At 40.8% G+C, this 21,946-nt stretch overlaps 1 protein-coding gene across 3 annotated transcripts in view; it reads right to left on the bottom strand.

Annotated features, from left to right (window-relative positions):
* Nucleotides 1–21,946, bottom strand: part of rpap2 (RNA polymerase II associated protein 2) — a 111,429-nt gene that overhangs the window by 78,724 nt on the left and 10,759 nt on the right. For all 3 annotated transcript variants that reach the window (XM_078560784.1, XM_078560783.1, XM_078560785.1), the window contains exon 8: nt 15,983–16,063. In XM_078560784.1, coding sequence (XP_078416910.1) covers nt 15,983–16,063 — 81 coding nt within the window. The remainder of the gene's footprint in view (nt 1–15,982; nt 16,064–21,946) is intronic.

Here is a 21,946-nt window from a genome sequence, read left to right on the forward strand (position 1 = left end):
CCAATGAAAGCATCTTTATTCCTGTACTCTACAAGGATCCTTTGTTGGTCACAGTATCAGGAAGCCTCATAACAAAGGGATACAGTTATCTGCATAAATTAACTGAACTTCTCTTCATATTGACTGGCAGCAACTAACACCCAGTACATTGCTATCAAGGAGCAGTTTACAAATCAAGCAGTGTGAGGAGTTGGTTGACTTGTTCAAGTACATTCATATAGATCTCTTGGTGCATTAATATCACCAGGCTGTTCAATGACTATGCAGTCAAGCTTCGCCAAACAAAAACCTTTTGCTCAGTCACCAGTCCCAAAGCAACCACCTGTCATAGTGCAATCATCTCAGTGTGACTGTATTAAAAAGAGGGCTAAAAGCACACAACCTACAGGTGTGGCACATTTATGTACGCAGCAGCAGACAAAGGTCAATCACTTTTAAAGCAAGCTGCACCTTGGGGCCAGACCCTCAGATGAACAAAGCTTTCAGTGCAGGGACAAGCACAAAATCACAAATAAAAGTGGTCCATTAATTCTAGTCTTCAGCTATGGTTAACAGTAATAGTATTAAAGTTGTCACCTGAAGAAAAGGCCAACATTTCTGCAGGAAAAATGAAGGCCATCAAGAGACACAAGCATTATTCTGTGCGTAATGGGGTGATAATAGCGCAAGTGACTTGTAGTAAGAATGCCATCACAAAATTCCATAACCAGACAGTTGAAGTGACAGGTAATGATGTTTTTGCAACATGAAGTAAAACCTCAATAATCTAAACTTGCTTTCATCAGTTAGCTTTTTATAAAGGTTTTGAAACTCATGACATGAGTCAAAGACAAGTTTGCTATTCTTCAGAAAAATCACAACACATTCAAAGAATGATGCAGCAGCCCATCATGCCTCATTCCAGTTCCTTGAAAGAGGTATCCCAATTAGTCCCACTTCCCAGCTGTCTCTCAACAATTTTTTTTGCTTTAAAGTATTTTCCAATTCCCTTTTGAAAGTTATTATAGGATTTGTTTGTATACTATATCTAATTTTAGCAGATCTCTCATGGTAATGCTCTTGGCAAATTGGATGATGTTCGTAAGGACTTAATCTGTCGCATATTACGAAGTAGAACACATCTTTTTGGTAAGGCTGGCTGTGCCCTTTAAGAAGTCTAATTGTTAAGTAGTTGTTCAGGTGATTCAGCGTTCGATTGTTGTTTACTTAAGAATCCGTTCCAGACTGCAGCTGAGAAGCACAATTTTAAGATGGTTTCATATCTGTAACAAAGTGATATATCTTGCAGACACATGAGCATACCATTTTTAATATGACCAAATTACCCATGATATTTCTCATGTTAAGATAGATAATACACTCTTCAGGATCACATTACATCATGTAATGTAAAATAGTACAGCAAGTCCTCACTTAAAGCTGTAGTTACATTCCACAACTTTAAGTGAAATGATTAAGTGAACCATAGGTTCCCACAGGAATCAATCTTAAAGCCAGTTAGGTTCCTTCAGACATTTCTCGTCTGGAAAAACCAATGCACAAGTTGGAATACTGTACCATATATTTGCAGCACTGTGCATTACTTGCTGAGTTAACTTGAAAAATTAAGTACATCACCAAATATGTTCTTATGGCACAGGTAGATTGAGATTCCCTTGCCTAACAAGAATCTAAGGTTATTAGGGTTAGATGGAATGTGGAAATCGAAACACAAGATGATCAGCCATGATCTTATCGAATGGCGGAGCAGGCTCCAGGGGGCTGAATGGTCTACTCCTGTTCCTATTTCTTATGTTCTTGTGTTCTAATACATAAGAAATACAATATAAACTCTTTTTAAAAATTACACCCTCCTCCAGTACATTACTTCTAGATTGACCAAGCTCCATCTAGTGGCAGGCGTTGGTCAATGTAGATAGCAGATGAAGTTCCATGACCATCTGCAGTGACCAACTTCTGCCACTGGATGGAGCCCAGGACTTCAGTGGAGTTCAGATCGGAGCCCAGGAGCCAGAAGAGGAGCAGCTGAAGAACAGATCTCGGGCACTAAGGTAAGAACAGAGGCCGGGAACGGGAGGAAGGGGGATTGAGGGCAAGGACGGAAGCACTGCAGGAAAGGTCACATGAGTAGGCAGACAGAAGAGGAAGTTTTAGCGCCGTTAAATTGAAACTGGCAACGTTAAATGGATATATTGACACTACTTTAATGAATTACTTTAAAGTGAAACAATGTAAAGTGAGCCAAGTTAAACGGGGACTTACTGTATACTACAGAATTATCTTCTTAAAGCCACAAATTCAAATTTTTAACTAACTGCTGGGCAATGTCAGAGTTTAATTGCCCATCTGGTTGTAGGTTGCAACCCTAAGAACATAAGAATAGAAGCCCCTCAGCCTGCTCACCATTCAAAAAGGATTATGGCTGATCTTCAACCTCATCTCCACTTTCCTTCTAATCCCTAAATCCCTCAAGATCCAAAAGTCTAATGATCTCAAGCTTTGAATATACTCAATGACTGAGCATTCACAGTTCTCTGGGATAATGAGGTCCAAAGATTCACAACCCTCTGAGTGAGGAACTTTCTCCTCATCTCATTCCCAAATGGCTAACCCCTTATGCTGAGACTAAGATCCCTAGTTCTGGACTCTCCAGTCAGAAGAAACAACCTCTCTGCATCTACTCAGCCAAACCCTCTCATAATCTTACTTGTTTCAATGGAATCACTTTGCATTCTTCTAAACTCCCAAGTACAGACTCATTCTGGTTGATTTCTCCCCTCAGGATAACCCTATCCTCAGGAATTAATCGAGTGAACCTTTGCTGCATTGAGCACATCTTTCCTTGGGTACAGAGGCCAAAACTGCAAACAGTGTGTGGTCTCACCTATGCCATGTACAATTCCTTACTCTTCTATTCCAATCCCCTTCTCTGCAATCAAGGCTTTCAATCAATATCATTTGCAATCAATATTATTTGCCTTCCTAATAGTTTGTGTACCTATATGTTAACTTTCTGCATTTTGTGCACAATGATACACAAATGGCTCTGAACACCAACATTTAATAATTCCTCACCATTTAAGAGAAACACATTTTCTATTCTACCTACCAAAGTGCATAACGTCACATTTCCCCACATTATCCTTCTGCCTTCTATTGTTTACTCACTTTGCAGATGCCTTGTGTCCTTTCCATAAGTTACTTTCCCATCTAGCTTTGTATAGTGCAAACCAGGATACATTACACTTGTTCTCTTTATCTGGCAAATATAGATCGTAAATGCCCAAACATTGAACCGTACAGCACCCCGCCAGCAACAGCCTGCCAACCTGAAAATAAACTCTATTCCTACTGTTTACTGTCCTTTAACCAATTCGCTATCCATGCTAATATATTACCCCAACCCCATGAGCCCTTATATTATGTAACCTTTTGTGTGGAATGCCTTTTGAAAATCCCAATGTACTACATCCAATGGCTCCCCCTTACCTAGCTAGTTACATGCTCAAAAAACCTCAGGTTTGTTAAACACAATTTTCCCTCTTAAAACCAATCTGACTCTGCCTAATCATATGATTTGCTAAGTGCCCCATTACAACTTCCTTAATAATGGATCCCAACATTTTCCCAATGACCGATGTCAGACTAACTGGCCAGTGGTTCCCTGTTTTCTCAAATAGCAATGTTACCTAGGTTTTCTCTTTTTTGAATTGAAAGGTTGGTAAAGGCACTCAGAAGACGAACATTCTGGCACATTGGATCACTACTATTATTTCTATACACAGTGAAAAACCATTAAATGAATTATGACGTTGTCAGGTCATTTTATTCACTTAACTATTCTACTCTTATCTGTTTTACTTGTAGTAGCAAGTTTTGCAAACTACCAATGGAATATAAAATTGAAAATGTAGAATTGGAAAGTAAGGAAGTTATGCTAAACCTGTATGAAACCTTGGTTATACCACAGTTATTAGTACTGAGTGTAGTTCTGGTCACCATGTTATAAAAAGAATATAGAGGCACTGGAAATGGTGCAGAGAAGATTTGCAAAGATGATACCAGAAATGTGTAGACATGCATATTAGGAAAGGATAAACAGGCTAGGTTTCTTTTCTTTTCAAAAGAGAAGGCTGACGGGTGACCTAATTATAAGTCTTAGTATCAAAGGTTTTGATAGAGTAAATACAGAGAGAATGTTTCCTCTTGTGGGCAAGAACATAACTCAAAGCCTTCAATATTAGATAGCAAGAAATCAAACAGGGAATTCAGAAGAAACTTCACCCAAAGAGTGGTGAAAATATGGAACTCGCTACCACAAAGTGGTTGAAGCGAATAGTATAGATGCATTTAAGGGGAAGCTAGACAAGCATATGAAGAAGGGAATAAATGGTTATGATGATAGATTTAAAAGATAGATGGGAGGAAACTAGAGTGAAGCATAAATGCCAGCATGGATTAGTTGGGCCAAATGGCCTGTTTCTGTGCCATGTATACTATGTAATCCAATGTAAAACTGGATTGCATTTACAGTACTGTAAAAACAGTCACAAAGTTATTATGGATAGAAGTATATATCACCTGCTTCATTAAAGTATACACATTACAGTACATCTCTTAAAAAAAGGACATATTTATTTTTATAAAGGTTTTAAAAAGTTTCTGTTACAGATTGTTGTCAAAGGGCTTGTGCAGTGAAGTTTCTCCAAATAAAAACCATTTGCTCAATCACCAGTACCAGAGAAACCACCTGTAGAATTCTGCATGACATGGTCATAGACATCCAGAAAAGTCTACTTTTAAGGAGGGAGCAAGGAAAGGATAGAAGACCTGATTGTATTGTTGGAGCAGAGAGGAGAATGTGGGCTCAACTCTCCTGGAATCTTCAGTCGCTGTTGGAGCCAGTGAGGTCCCAGATTCCCAACTATGAGCCAAGAAAGTTTACATTTTATCTCTGGCCATCAGCTAGCCAGTGACAGTGAATATGATGGGATTCTCACTCATAAAAATAGCACTTAAAATTCATGCCTGGAATGGAGGGATAATCTATCTCTGTTCCTAGACCTCTTGCACTCTGGAGCTGGAAAGAACAGATATGACCAGGGAAGTAGAATATAATTGCTTCATTACATTTCAAAAGCACGTCATTGGCCGTAAACACAGAGATGAAGAGAAACTTCTTTAGCCAGAGAGTGGTGAATCTATGGAATTCATTGCCACAGAAGGCTGTGGAGGCCAGGTCATTGAGTGTATTTAAGACCGAGATAGATAGGTTCTTGATTGGTAAGGGGATCAAAGGTTACGGGGAGAAGGTGGGAGAATGGGGTTGAGAAACTTATCAGCCATGATTGAATGGCGGAGCAGACTCGATGGGCCGAATGGCCTAATTTCTGCTCCTATGTCTTATGGTCTAAATTGCTTTGAAAGACACTACATAAATGCACATTTTTATCTTTTTCAATAAAAAAATAGTATGTTAAATATGACAAAAAAGTGCAACAGGAAGTGTTACAGACAGCTTATAGAAATATAAAATACACTGTGTACACACAGATCCTCTGTGCTGTTGCAAAGTCAGAGGGCATGTTTTTCTTATATCGCGCTTGCATTCACATTTCTCATAAGCCCATAAGACGTAAGAGCAGAAATAGGCCCATCGAGTCTGCTCTGCCATTCAATGAGATCATGGCTGATCTGATAATACTCAACGCCACTTTCCTGCCTTTTCCCCATAACCCTTGATTCCCTTACTGATTAAAAATCTGTCCATCTCAGCCTTGAATATACTTAACGGCCCAGCCTCTTCAGCCCTCTGCGGTAAAGAATTCCACAGATTCACTACCTTCTGAGAGAATAAATTCCTCATCTGTTTTAAATGGGTGCCCCCTTACTTGAGATTATGCCCTCTGGTCCTAGACTCTCCCACATGGGGAAACAACCTCTCAGCATCTACCCTGTCAAGCCCCCTAAGAATCTTATATGTTTCAATAAGGTTGCCTCTCATTCTTCTAAACGCCAAGGAGTACAGGCCCAACCTACTCAACCTGTCCTCATAAGAAAATCCCTCCATCCCTAGGATCAACCTACTGAACCTTCTCCGGACTGCCTCCAATGCTAGTACACCTTTCCTTAGATAAGGGGACCAAAACTGTTCACAGTATTCTAGGTCTGGTCTAACTAGTGTCTTGTATACTTTTAACAAGACTTCCCTAATTTTATACTCCATTCCCTTTGAAATAAAGGCCAACATTCTATCTGCCTTCTCTATTACCTGAACTTGTATGCTAGCTTTTTGGGGTTCATGCACGAGGACCCCCAAATCCCTCTGTGCTGCAGCTTTCTTCAGTCTTTCTCCATTTAAATAATATTCAGCTCCTCTATTCTTCCTGCCAAAGTGCATAACCTCACACTTTCCCACATTATATTCCATCTGCCATATTTTTGCCCACTCACTTAACTTGTCTATATCCCTCTGTAGACTCTGAGCCATCCTCACCACTTGCCTTCCCACCGATTTTTGTGTCATCCACAAACTTGGCGATAGTACATTCACTTCCCTCATCCAAATCGTTAATATATATTGTAAATAATTGTGGCCCCAGCACTGATCCCTGTGGCACTCCACTAGTTACAGGTTGCTATCCTGAAAATGCTCCCCTTATCCCAACTCTGTCATCTATTAGTTAGCCAGTCCTTTATTCATGCTAATATACTACCCCCAACAGCATGGGTTCTTAGCTTATTAAGTAGCCTTATGTGTGGTGCCTTATTGAATGCCTTTTGGAAATCCAAATATATTACATCCACTGGTTCCTGCTCGTTACCTCCTCAAATAATTCTAATAAATTTGTTAGGCATGATTTCCCCTTCATGAAGCCATGCTGACCCTGCTTGATTAGATTATGCATTTCTAAATGCTCTATTACATCCTTTATAATAGACTCCAACATTTTCCCAATGACAGATGTTAGACTAATTGGCCTATGTTTTTTGTCTCCCTCTCTTTTTAAATAGGGGTGTTACATTGGCAGTTTTCCAATCCTCTGGGACTTTTCCAGAATCTAAGGACTCTTGGAAGATCACCACCACGCCATCCACTATCTCTGTAGCTATTTCCTTTAATATCCTAGGATGCAACCCATCAGGTCCTTCTCGATCATTTCTTCTGTTCTGCTTCTCTCTGCATATTTCTTTTCACTCATCTCCGTTTTTTCTGTTCTTTTAAGTAGGAGGTGGTTTGTGGTGTAACGCAGTGTCATACTGGAGGTTATCCATTTAGATGCCTCTGCTATTTGCCTCCTATTCCCTAGCCCATCTCATCAAATGTCCTCTCAGGTACCTTTCTGTCCCAGCCCTGAACTCCCATCTTTCTCTAGTTTCTCTCTTATTGCCCCTCATGCCATCCCCAAGCTCATCTTATCCAGAGACACACATTCAGTCCTATTCCAAATAAACTACTGACCACCCCATTGGGTGGGACCGCATAAGCCTGGTTCCATTTTTACCTATCCAGTCGTAACCAAAGAATCACTTGCAATGGCTTCTCTTTCCACTCCAGCATCATTACCTTGAATCCATCCAGGATCTAGGCAATCCAAAAACAACACCAGGTTCCACATACACGCTGACAAAACCCAGATCTAATTCACCATCACCCTCCTCCACCGTCTCTAAATTGTCACACTGCTTCTCCAATGCCCAATACTGGATGGGCTGAAATTTCCTCCAACTAAATATTGGCCAAAGTCATTGTCTTCATTGCCACAAACTCTGTTCCCTTGTCATCAATTCCATCTCTCTCCCTGGCAACTGTCTGAGGAGGCTCAACCCAAGTATTCACAACCTTGATGTCACATAAACCCTGGGATGAGCTTCCGATTACTTATTCCTGACATCACCAAGACCGCCTATTTTCACCTTCGTAACATTGCCCAACTTCACCCCTATCGGAGCTCATCTGCTGCTGAAACCCTCTTCGATGCTTTTGTTACCTCTAGACTTGACGATTCTAATGTACTGCTCTATGGCCCTTCATGTTACATGAACTTGAGCTCATCCAAAACTCTGCTGCCTGACTGGCACCAAGTCACACTCATCCAACAACCTTGTGCTCACTGACTTACACTAGCTCTCAGTTAAGCAAAGCTTGATTTCAAAATTCTCATCCTTGTTTACAAAGCCCTGCCTTGGCTTCATCCTTTATTATCTCTAACCTCCTCCAGCCCTATAACCCTGCAAAACATCTGTGCTCCTACAAATCTGGCTTACACTTTGTTAATTTTAATTGCTCTACAATTGACGGCCACGTCTTCAGCTGCTGAGGCTCTATGCTCTGGAATTCCCTCCCTACACTTCTTTCCTCCTTTAAGACGCTTCTTAAAACCTATATCTTTGACCAACATTTTGGTTATCTGCCCCAACATCTTAAGTAGGTCAGTGCCAATTTTGTTTGATAATGCTCCTGTGAAGTACTTTGGGATGTTTTAGTATGTCAAAGTGCTATATAAATGCAAGCCGTTGTTTTTGGTGGTGTGTGTGACCCTATCCATTCCTTGCCCTCTACCCTTTTGCTTCATCGCCCATCTGTGCCTTTTACTTTGATTTATCTGCTCCTATGATTTTTTTCTCCTTCTGATGCACTGTTGTCTGCATTGTCACTTTCATATGCTCTTGAAGAAAGGTAGCAAGAGGTCCATTCACCATCACCCCAAGCCTATATCAGTTGCCTTCCTCTCCCACTCCTGCCCTCTACATTCACATAACCCCTCCCTTCAACAGTCATGAAGTGCTGGGGAATTAGAAGATCTACAATTAGAGAATTGTTTTTTTAGTACATCAGCATAGCTTGGAACTACTTAGTAATGAATATAAAAAGGATATGGGTAAAAAGCGAGGACATGGGCTTAAAAGTAGATAGCTCCAATCGAAGAGTTCATACTACAACAGGGACAATAGGTAAATTGAAATTATGGCAGAGAGGGCGGCCAATGATTCAACTGACTTGCATCACTAGCTGCAATTAACCTTTAAAGTATGAGATCTGAAAACTTGAATTTTGTAAGCAGCACATTCATTGTATTTTTACGTACTCAAATTAGATTGGGAAGATTTTGACAACTGATTATATAAATATTTAAGCACTGCTCCAATGCTGATGGTATACTTAATCTTCATTTAATCTATATCGAACTCTTGAATCCAACTTTTATCTCAGCTTCCTAATCATAGTCTAAATTTCAAAATCCAAAGCATTGCTGACTCCAATTTAAATCAAATTCAGATCTATGGCCATTCTCCATCCCCAGCTCTCTATCTCTGCCAACTCTGGAGAATAACTCAACATCTCAGTTTTCTTTAACAACTGCTAACAGACACCTGGAGATTTTTTTCATAAAGATTCGCTGCTGTACAGGGGTCTCCAGAGTATCTCCAGTCCATTTCTCAGCTACACAGACTGAAAACTGTTAACTGAAAACAGTTGAACTATGTGTGCTTCCTTCCAAAGCACTGAAGAAGAAAATTGCTGCTGACGAATCCATCTGGTGAATTTTCATTTTGTTTAAATAGGTCCATTAAGCCATGGAAATTATTTTCTACCAAAAAGATAAATAGTATTTGCTGGAGAATAAAAACAGTTGTCACTGTTAATTATATCTTAATTTTTAAACAGTATTTGGTTGAACATTGGCTCAAATAACTACATTGTTCTAAAAAAAAGTATTTTTTAATATACTTACACTAAAAAATAAACTGGTGCAGATTTTCTTTAAAAAAATTGGTCAACGACATTGGAAATCATGAAGATTGTGAACTTTTAATTTACGCATGCAAATGAGTAGAAACTTAACTGGCCGAGCCACACAAATAGCGTGGCTACAACAGGTCAGAGGCTGGATATTCTATAAAAGTAACTCGCCTCCTGACCCCCCAAAGCTTTTTCACCATCTGCAAGTCAGGAGTGTGCTTGATTGGCGTCCTATTCTCCACTTCAAATATTCACTCTCCACCACCAGCTGCAATGTGTACCACCTATAAAATGCACTGTAGCAACTCACTAAGGGTTCTTTGACAGCACCTTCCAAACCCATGACCTCTACTACCGAGAAGGACAGGGGCAAAGCCACGTGGGAACACAAACACCTGCAAGTTACCCTCCATACACCATTTTGACATGGAAATATATTGCCATTAGGTCAAAATCCTGGAGCTCTCCCCTAACAGCATCCTGGATGTACCAAATCTCACTGGCTGTAGCAGTTCAAGAATGTGGCCACCATCTTCTCAAGGGTAATTAATGCTAGCCTTGCCAGCAATGTTTAATTCTCATGAAAGAATAATAAAAATGTAGGTTTGATGGTGGTGGGAAAAAAAAGTAATTATTAATGCACTAGTTCTGATGTTAACTGCATATAAACTAGCGATTGACATAATTAAGCTTAAAAAACACATTAATGTACAATATCGATTGACATGGCTGCCTAAAGTTAAATCCAGTAAATTAACTGAACTTTCTTGTGCTATAGACTCTCTTTTTTCCCCTAAGAGGGCATTGGTGACAATGGACTTCCATGTGTTGGTCCCATGGTTATGCTCAGAAAGGTAATATAATGGTTTACTACTGTCTTTTGCAAATTCTGGTTGACCAGGACACTCTCCTGCTCTTACTGCCTGTCACAGGCATATTGGAAGGATTTGCAGGTTGGGTAATCAATCTGTTTTGCCACGTTATGAACTCACTGTCCATGGCCATCAAGTTCCGGAGTGGGACTTGGAACCTGGAGCTTCTCCCTCAAATTTAGGGATGCTACCATTGTGTCACAAGACACCACAGTACAAACTAAACTTTCTACTTCCATGATCCAAGAGAAAATGTACCGGTATGAGTAAATTATTTTTCACACAGACAGAAATCAACACTTGAAAAGCATCAACATGGTTTTGTGAAAGGGAAATCATGTTTAACTAATTTATTGCATTTCTTTGAGAAAGTAAAAAGCAATGTGGATAAAGGTGAACCTGTGGATGTGCTGCACTTATATTTCCAGAAGGCATTTAACAAGATGCCACATTCAAGGTTACTAAGCAAAATAAGAGCTCATGATGTAGGGGGTAACATATTAACATGGATAGAGGATTGGTTAGGTAACAGGTAAACAGAGATTAGGCATAAATGGGTCATTTCCAAATCGGCAAGATGTGACGAGTGGAGTGCCGCGTGGATCATTGCTGAGGTCTCAACTATTTACAATTTATATCAGTGACTAGGATGAAGGGACCAAATGTGTGGTTGCTAAATTTACTGATGACACAAAGATAGAACAAAGAACAAAGAAAAGTACAGCACAGGAACAGGCCCTTTGGCCCTCCAAGCCTGCGCCGATCATATCGCCTATCAAACTAAAACATTTTGCACTTCCGGGGTCCATATCCCTCTATTCCCATCCTATTCATGTATCTGTCAAGCTGCCTCTTAAACACCACTATCGTACCTGCTTCCACCACCTCCTCTGGCAGCGAATTCCAGACACTCACTACCCTCTGCATAAAAAACTTGCCCTGCACATCTCCTCTAAAGTTTTCTCCTCTTACCTTAAATCTATGTCCCCTAGTAATTGATTCTTCCACCCTGGGAAAAAGCTTCTGACTATCTACTCTGTCCATGCCACTCATAATTTTGTAAACTTCTATCAAGTCGCCCCTCAATCTCTGTCACTCTAGTGAGAACAATCAGAGTTTCTCCAACCTCTCCTCATAGCTAATAACCTCCAGACCAGGCAGCATCCCGGTAAACCTCCTCTGCACCCTTTCCAACGTCTCCATATCCTTCTGGTAATGTGGCGACCAGATTTGTACGCAATATTCCAAGCGTGGCCTAAACAAGGTTCTATAAAGCTGCAGCATGACTTCCCAGCTTTTATACTCAATACCCCTGCCAATGAAGGCAAGCATGCCATATGCCTTCCTGACTACCTTATCCACCTGCGTTGCCACTTTCAGTGGCCTGTGGACCTGTGCACCCAGATCCCTCTGCCCGTCGATAAACTTAAGGGTTCTGCCATTTACTGTATAATTCCTACCTGTATTTGACCTTCCAAAATGCATTACCTCGCATTTGTCCGGATTAAACTCCATCTGCCATTTCTCCGCCCAAGTCTCCAACCGATCTACATCCCGTTGTATCCTTTGACAATCCTCTTCACTATCTGCAACTCCTCCAACCTTAGTGTCGTCTGCAAACTTACTAATTAGCCCAGTTACATTTTCCTCCAAATCATTTACATAAACTACAAACAGCAAAGGTCCTAGCACTGATCCCTGCGGAACACCACTAGTCACAGCTCTCCATTCAGAAAAGCACCCTTCCACTGCTACCCTCTGTCTTCTATGACCAAGCCAATTCTGTATTCATCTTGCCAGCTCACCTCTGATCCCGTGCGACTTTACCTTCTGTATCAGTCTGCCATGAGGGACCTTGTCAAAGGCCTTAGTGAAATCCATGTAGATAACATCCACTGCCTTTCCATCGTCAATCATCTTTGTCACTTCCTCGAAAAACTCAATCAAGTTAGTGAGACACGACTTCCCCTTCACAAAACCATGCTGCCTCTCACTAATACGCCCATTTGCTTCCAAATGGTAGTAAATCCTGTCACGAAGAATCTTCTCCAATAATTTCCCTACCACTGACATAAGGCTCACCAGCCTGTAATTTCCTGGATTATCCCTGCTACCCTTCTTAAACAATGGAACAATTTTGGCCATTCTCCAGTCCTCTGGGACCTCACCCGTAGCCAGTGAGGATACAAAGATTTCTGTCAAAGCCCCAGGAATCTCCTCCCTTACCTCCCTCAGTACTCTGGGGTAGATCCCATCTGGCCCTGGGGACTTATCCACCTTAATATTCTTCAAGACGCCTAACACCTCTTTTTTGATCTCAACATGATCCAGGCTATCTACACGCTCTTCCCCAGACAAATCGACTGCTAAGTCCTTCTCTTTGGTGAATACTGATGAGAAGTACTCATTTAGTATCTCTCCCATTTCTTCTGGCTTCACACACAGATTCCCACCTCTGTCCCTGAGTGGGCCTACCCTTTCCCTGGCTACCATCTTGCTTTTTACATATGTATAAAAGGCCTTGGGATTTTCCTTAATTCTGGCTGCCAATGACTTTTCATGACCCCTTTTAGCCCTCCTGACTCCTTGCTTAAGTTTCTTCCTACTTTCTTTATATTCTCCATGGGCTTCATCTGTTCCCAGCCTTCTAGCCCTTACGAATGCTTCCCTTTTCTTTTTGACTAATCTCACAATATCCTTCGTTATCCAAGGTTCCTGAAACTTGCCATACTTATCCTTCATCCTAGCAGGAACATGCCGGTCCTGAATTCTTATCAGCTGACGTTTGAAAGCCCCCCACCCTCCACGTGTCATTTGTTGATTTGCCCTCAAACATCCGCCTCCAGTCTAGATTCCTCAGTTCCTGCCTAATATTGTTACAATTAGCCTTCCCCCAATTAAGCACCTTAACCCGAGGACTCCTGTTATCCTTATCCACCAGTACCTTGAAACTTACTTTCCTACCTATTGTGACCATAATTCAGTAATTGTGAAGAGGACATAAGGAGTCTGCAAAGGGACATACATAGGTTGAGTGAGTGTAGATGGAGTATAATGTGATAAAGTGTGAACTTGTCCACTTTGGCAGGAAGAATAGTAAAAGCAGCATATTATTTAAACAGTGAGAGATTGCAGAACTTGGAGGTACAAAGGGATCTGGGTGTCCTGGTCCATGAATCACAAAAGGTTGGTATGCAGGTACAGCAAGCGATTAGGAAGGCAAATGGAATGTTGTCGTTTAATGCATGGGGAATAGAATATAAAAGTAGGGACATTTTGCTACAGTTGTACAGGGCATTGGTGAGACCACATCTGGAGTACTGTGTACAGTTTTAGTTTTCTTATTTAAGAAAGGATATAAGAGCATTAGCAGTTCAGAGAAGGTACACGCGACTGATACTTGGGATGGGGTGCTGGGGAGTTGTTTATCTTATGAGGAAATGTCAGGCAGGCTGGGCCTGTATCCAATGGAATTTAGAAGATTGAGAGGTGATCTTATTGAAACAGATAAGATCCTGATGGAACGTGACAGAGTGATGCTGAAAGGGTGTTTCCCCTTGTGGGAGAGACTAGAACTAGAGGGCACAGTTTAAAAATAATTTAAGATGGAGATGAGAAGAATTTTGTTCTCTCAGAGGGTCGTGAGTTTTTGCAACTCTCTTCCCTAGAGAGCGGTGGAGGCAGTGTCATTGAATATTTTTAAGGCAGAGGCAGATAGATTCTTGACTAAGGAGGAAGTCAAAGGTTAAAAATCGGGGGTAGGAGGAATGTGGAGTTGAGGTCACAATCAGATCAGCCATGATCTTATTGAATGGTGGAGCAGGCTTGAGGGGCCGAATGGCTTACTCCTGCTCCTAATTCGTATGTCTGTATAAAATGAACTTGCTGGAGGAGTAGTAGTTGCAAACACTGATACATTAAAGAAACAATTAAGATGCTGCAATGAGGGCAGGGATCAATCCCCAAGTGCTTCATGTTGGAAGAACTAGTATGGGCCAAATGGGTTTTCTAATCTTCAATTATCTTGTGATCACTTCAAGGATGCATGGGACCATGTGTCTCACAAATACAGGGATACGCAAAGACGCAGAGACACACACAAACACAATTAGTAAATCTGTTGCTTTTTTAAAAAAAAACAAATTCTCATAATTAAGCCACCTTGGCCAATAGTGTCCAACAAAATGCACCAAATAATTCTGTAGCACAAATAGACATGGTAACAGCTTCTATTTTGGATATAGAATTTGTTTTAGTGTTAATTACTATAATTACTTTTGTAATTCTGGAATCCTCCATGAACCTTTCAAGATTAAATCCACCAACAACAGTGCAATGAAATAGTACCTTCAATGTAGAACAAACATCCCAAGGTGTGTTTCAGAAGCATAATCAGACAAAAGTAGACAACGATAAAGATTATTAGATGGGTGACCAAAAGCTTGGTTTGAGGTTGGGGGTTCTAAGTTTTTTAAAGTGTAAGGAGGTGGAGAGACAGAAAGCATTAGGAAAGAAATATGGTTTATTTGGCTGCAGGAATTGTCGTCAACAATGGGACAAAAGGCTAGTGGGAAATGCAGAGACTAGAGTTGAAGGAATGCAGGATTCATTCAGAATGGAGAAGGTTACCAGCCCGAGGGCATCTGAATGTCCTCGGGCTGGCATGGATAAGATGGACCGAATGGCCTCATTCTGTGCTGTAACTTTTCTATGGTTACAGATGTAGAGAGAGGTGATGGTATGAAGGGATTTGAACACGAGAATAAAAATTTCAAATTTGAGACAGTGGGAAACCAGGAGCTGAGGGGTGAGATATGATGTGGACAGCACAAACTTTTCAGAGCTGAAGTTTATGGAAGTGGAGGATTGAAGCCTGGTTGGGAGAACATTGGAGCAGAGTCTGGAGGTGATAAATGTATTCTGAAGCACATATGCAGGACATGGATAGGGATGGGCAATACAGGGAGGTGGAATCAGGTGATCATTGTGATGGAGGGGTCTTGGGGTTGGAAATAGCTCGAAGTCACTGAGATTGAAAACCATGGGGTTTGAGGTAGTGGCCATGGGGAGGTGGGGGATGGAACTGACAAGAGTAAGGAGTCTGTGTTAGGAGTAAGAGGTGATTGCTTTGGTCTTAATCTTAGGTGAGATAAAAGCCCATGAATTTGTTTCATTGATTTTATAAGGGGAGGAATAAGAGGAGAAACTGGTCATGAAGGTGAGGGCTTTCCACAATGATTCTGGAGTAGGTTTTGACAGAGGAAAGCAAGGCCTATGCCTGCTGTGACCGAGTCAGATCTGACAATGACTGGCAAGGCAGGACATATACATCAGGCATACACAAATTGTAAGTTGAATCACTTACCTGAATGTTTTTACAAGACTGCTTAGTTCAGAAAATACATCAGACATCCCAAGTCGAAGAGGTCCCAGTAATTCAGGCAAACTAGGAATGAAAAATATATATTAAGGTTTTACAATTGCTATTAAATTCTTCGGCTATTTTCTTTGGATGATCCAGGTTACTGCAGCCGATTCTACTATACATGACACATTACTTCTATAAAAGCAAAGCACAGCAGATGCTGGAGATCTGAAATAAAAACAGAAAGTGCTGAAAAAACTCAACAGGTCTGGCAGCACCTGTGGAGAGAGGAACAGTTAATGTTTCAAGCCCAATATGACTCTTCTTCAGAGCTGAAGACATTACTTCACATTACTTCTACTTTGGGAACAATACCCACAATTGTGTCTATGCCATCCAATTCAAACAAAAAGACAAAAATCAATGTGCTTTCATAGTTTTACTTCAAAAGTTGCATCCAATTTTAATCTGGCAGGGAAAGCGGCAAAATTAATGAAATCTACATTTTCATTACTGCCTGTTCAGTTTCCAAAGAGGTCAGCCTCTGGTTGCAGAATCTAAAATTCATAATTTTCAGTCATTTTCTGGCTGTGGATGAATGCAGGCAACTAAAAAAGGAAAACAAAGCTCTGAATGCTAAAATTTGCTTTCTTATTTCTAGTAATGTGGTAATTCGATCATATTGAGAATGCACAAAGCAATGCATCCTAAAAGAATTTGTAGGAAGTAACATTAAAAAAGAGCACAAGCAACTGTTGCTATGTTGCTGGATGTAGACTGAAGGAATGAGGGGAGAGCGAGGCCATCAGAACAAATTGTTATGAGCACTGGAATTTATAACATACGGAGTAGGAGCAGAAGTAGGCCATTCGGCTCCTCGAGCCTGCTTGCCATTCAATAAGATCATGGCTGATCTGTTTGTGTTTCAAGTTCCACATTCCCATCTAACCTCCTAACTTCTGATTCTCTTGCCTAACGAGAATCTATCTATCGCTACCTTAAAAATATTCAGTGACCCCACCTCCTGAGGCAGAGAGGTCAGAAGTTACACAACCCTCAGCAAAAATTTCCCCTCATCTCTGTCCTATATGAACTCATCTATGCGACCTCTGCCCATCTGATTTTTCTACTCTATAAGTAGGTTAAAATCCCCCACGATTATTTCTGTACCTTTCTGGAAAGCTCCCATTATCTCTGCTGTTATACTCTGTCCTATTGTATAGTTACAATTAGGGGACCTGTACACTGCTCCCACAACTGACTTCTTGTCTTTAGCATTCCTCATTTCAGCTGTTATGGCATGGCGGATGGTAAATGCCAAGCTGCTCAAATCCCAGAGGGAAACTTGAAATAGCTGCCAAAATACTTTTTGCAATTTATATAGTATGAGGAGCAGTTCTGAAATCAGGAAACGATTTCCCTGACTACTTGTGATGATTTTATAGTAAAGTAAACATTTATTAAAAGAATAAAGGAAAATAAAAACAATTATATTTAAACAAAAGAATGACTTCACACATTAAGCAGTATTTAAAACAGTTCCACAAATCTTAACTTAACTATCCTCAGAGCTAACCTTTCCCTTTTCTGTTCAGCAACTATCCTTAGATTTTAAAATCTATAGAATTCCAGTAATTTTTCTCCCCAGTAATGTGAGGCTGACAGTAACTGGGTCTTCAGGTCTGGCCATGTTCACGCTGTCTTCCCAGTTCTTCCCAGCTACTCTGCTATCTTCTGGGAGATCTGACTAGCTACCTTGTGTCTGGGAGGTTTGACCAGCTACCCCCTCACATAGGCTTATTTCCTTAAATGTGTTCCTTCCCTTTGCTCTCTCTATTGTTTCAACCAGTCTCTTCAGCAATGCATTCTTCCCAGAATTGATTAAATCATTCTTTACTTTAGCTCTTAGACTTGTAAAAACAAACTTACCCTATCTTTACCTCACTTCCTTACACCATTTTACAACCTGCATATATCCCCCTTTGAACTAAAACAACTCAGTTCAAACTATTCCTATTATTGCTTTATGTAAAGCTCTGATTGAAGTGCCTCTTGGTTCATGAACATATCAAAACTACTTCTTACTATTGACTTTAGACCCTTGCCGTCACTCTAGTTCTTAATCCAATTACAGCCTGAATTCCATAAAAAAAATACGGCAGGGTTACCAGAAGAAAAATATTACAATTTCTTGTTTTCTTGACAAAGCCCAAGCCGCTTCTATATCTTGGTTTCCTGAATTCAGGTCATCCCTCTCTAATGTGCCAATACCATCAATAATTAACAGAGCCACCCCTCCACCTTTTCCTAACTTCTTGCCCTTCCTAAATGTCACATACCCTTCAATATTCAGGTCCCAATCTATGTCGTCCTGTAACCATGTCTCTGTAATGGCTATCAAATCGTACTTATTTATTTCTATTTGCTATCAGTTCATGTTTTGTTTTGAACCACTACGTGCGTTTAGATACAGAGCCTTTAGTTTTGTCCTTCTATTACTTTTGTAGCGTCTAGGCCTTATCTGCTGATTTAATCTTAGATTTGTACTCTGTCCCTTCTGTCACAGTCTGTTTATCATTTCCCATATTAATACCCATCTCTCTTGCCTTGTCTCTACTCTTTAGTTTACCACATCTTCCCAAATTTGATCCCTTGCCCCTGCTATTCAGTTTAATATCCTCTCTACTTCCCTAGTTATGCGGCTCACGAGGACACCAGCCCCAGCATGGTTCAGGTGTAGACCATCTCAATGGTACAGATCCCACTTTCCCCAATACTGGTGCCAGTGCCCCACAAACTGGAACTCACTTCTCCCACACCAGTCTTTGAGTCACGCATTCATTTCTCTAATCTAATTTGTCCTATGCCAATTTGCATGTGGCTCAAGTAATAATCCAGAAATTACCAACTTTGAGGGTCTGCTTCTTAATTTGGTGCCTACTTCGTCATACTGATTATGCAGAGCCTCCTTCCTCATCCTGCCTGCATGAACCATGACCACTGGATACCCCTCCTCCTCCCACTGCAAGTTCCTCTCCAGCCCTGAGCAGATGTCCCGAACCCTGATGCCGGGCAGACAACAAAGCCATCTGGACTCTCGCTCTTTGCTACAGGGAACATTGTCCACCCCCCTTACTATACTGTCCTCTACTACCACTCCATTCCTTTTTGCTGCCCCTATTTGGATGGTTTCCTGCACCATGGTGCTATGGTCAGTTTGCTGATTCACCCTGCAGCCCCCACTCTCAGCCAAGCAACAGAATAGAACTTATCCACTTACCAGATACTCACCAAACAGCTAGCTCCTTTCCCTGTAGTAGGGCAAGAACCAATTTCTATGGGGTGAGAAAGATAGAAAGAGGGAACGAACAACTCCCCTCTCATCAACCACAAAGTCTTCATTTAGTTAGTCAGCTGCACTCCATTTGCCCTTGGTTAAACATGATTTCCCTTTCATAAAACTGTGCTGACTCTTCCCAATTACCTTGAGCTTTTCTAAGTGCCCCGCTATAACCTCTTTAGTGATAGGCTCTTAACACCTTCCCCACGACACTTATCAAGCTAACTGGCCTATAGTTCCTTTTTTCTGCCTCCCTCCCTTCTTGAATAAAGGGGTCATATTTGCTAGTCCAATGGAACCTTTCCAGAATCTAGGGAGTTTTGGAAAATTAACACAATGCATCTACTATTTCATTAGCCACCTCTTTTAAGGCCCTAGGATGAAGTCCATCAGGACCTGAAGACTTGTCAGCCTGCAGCTCCATTTGTTTGCTCAGTACTGCTTCCCTAGTGATTGTAATCTTACCAAGTTCCTCTCTCCTCTCCACCTCCCGATTTACAGCTATAACTGGAATGTTTTTTGCATCCTCTATAGTGAAGGCAAAAGTAAAATATTTGTTCATTTTATCTGCTATTTCCTTATTATCTATTAACTCCCCATTTTCACTCTCTAGAGGACCAGCACTCACTTTACCCACTCTTTTCCTGTTCAAAAAGCTGTAGAAACATTTGCTGTCCATTTTTACATTTCTAGCTAACTTCCTCTCATACTAATTTCTTTCTCCTGATTAACCTTTCAGTCATTCTCTGCGGTTCTTTATATTCTGACCAATCATCCGAGCTGCCACTCACCTTTGTGCAGTTACATGCTTTTTCTTTAAGTGTGATGCTTTCCCTAACTTCTTTAGTTAACCACGGATGGTGGGTCCTCCCTTTAGAATTTTTCTTTACAGTAGTATAGTTATGTTTTAAATTTTAATTCAAGGTAAAATGGAGTAGTTTGAAAAGGAGGATGCGAATTCCTACAGACAAATCCATGTGACTTGGTTGTCATGGGAATAGAGGCCCAGGTCAATATTATTGGAAGTAAAGTGCAGGTTTTAATACCTGGACACAAAGGAGGAAGCAGCTGGTCTTGCTGTGCAAAGACTCAGACTCTCAGAGTCAGCCAGGAAGAGAGATTTGGGGAAGAAAACTGAAAACAGGTGCTTCTATGCCAAACAGCGGAAAGGGGCTGTTTTTTGTGTTAACCATCAGGCAGAGTGCTGGTGAGGATGGATTCCCTGTTTGAAAAGATGAGGCGTGAGGCAATCTAAAGACCAAGGAGTTGCCAGAGCGTGCCTTGCTACTGGAAGTCCATTTGATTATGCTCAGAAAGTTGAGTGAAGGGGCTTTGTTTTAAAAGGACCCTGGAAGATATTTCCAGTCTCTGGGAGGACTTTGGGCCTTTATCAGAAAGCTACATATTTGCTGAGTGTGTGGAGTAATGTATAAATGTGGCGTGGGGTTTTTGGTTGTATTAATAAATCAATGGGAAAAATATCTTTTCTGTCATTTGGTGTTTAACTAAGTGCCCGCTGAGTAACGTTTAGTCGATGTTGATTTTAGTTTGTTTGTTACAGTAAAAGTTTTAAAATGTGAAAGCTGATTTCTGTTGCTTGCTGGGAAATTCATATCTCATTTAGTTATCGGTCTCTACGTAACATTGGATCTTCCAAGGAACTGCAATCAACATTGAATTGTCGCTCTGCTCAAACTTTCCCCCGACTCGACGCTACTCTGCATTACTTGCTGGGTCTTCTGAGCCTGGCTTTCCCAGAGATGCAGAGCACAGTGTCTCTCAGAGAACTCCGTCGCAGGGGAGTAATCAGTGGGAAGACAAGACATGCCATCTTTTTAAGGCATTAGTTGCTGTATGGCAAGTTTAAAATCCCAGTTTGAATTTTAATGAAGAGGTGAATGGATGAGTGAGGTGAATGGGTAGAGTGATTAGGGTAGCAGTTGTGGAATTACCCAGGAGATAGACTAGGTCTTTCTTATGTCTAATATTTCCTGGGTAACTATTCAGGTAAGTAAATTGGAACTTTCCAAAGTCTCCAATTCTAGCACAAAGTTGGAGACATTCATAAAGGGTCCCAGGGAGCAGGGGAATTGCCCATCGGAAGTTGAAACTTCTCGGGCAATTCCCACATAGGTCAAAAATTACCACAGGGTCCCGATGCGCATCTCCAGTCATACGCCCAGTCTCCAAAGATCCAGAGACTGAAAGATCTTGGCCATTATATTGTGGCAGTTACACTTTGGGTGCAATTGTTAAATCGGGCAAAACCTGCGCCCAAAATTTCAATCATTTTGAAAAGTGTGTTTGAGGGTTGCTGCTCAAACCCATTTCCCTATCATCAAGTTAAGAATTTGCCATAAGCCAGCACAATTGGATAGCATGTAAACATTAATTTGTTCTTAAAGTTGCTATAAAAAATTAATTCATGATATATTTAACTAGGTAGTTCAATTAATGCAGCCAAAAATGAGTTTATCACAAAGAAATAAGCATTTTTAATCACAGTGTCAATTCTCCACTTGCAAGTAACCCAATTTTAAACGACTGAAATGTCTTAAAATATACAGAACCAAATTTCCTAGTTATATTGGGACACTGTAGTCAGTTTTAGTTAATTCAAAACA

Source organism: Cetorhinus maximus, chromosome 17 (genome assembly GCF_964194155.1).
Source record: "Cetorhinus maximus chromosome 17, sCetMax3.hap1.1, whole genome shotgun sequence".
NCBI lineage: Eukaryota > Metazoa > Chordata > Chondrichthyes > Lamniformes > Cetorhinidae > Cetorhinus > Cetorhinus maximus.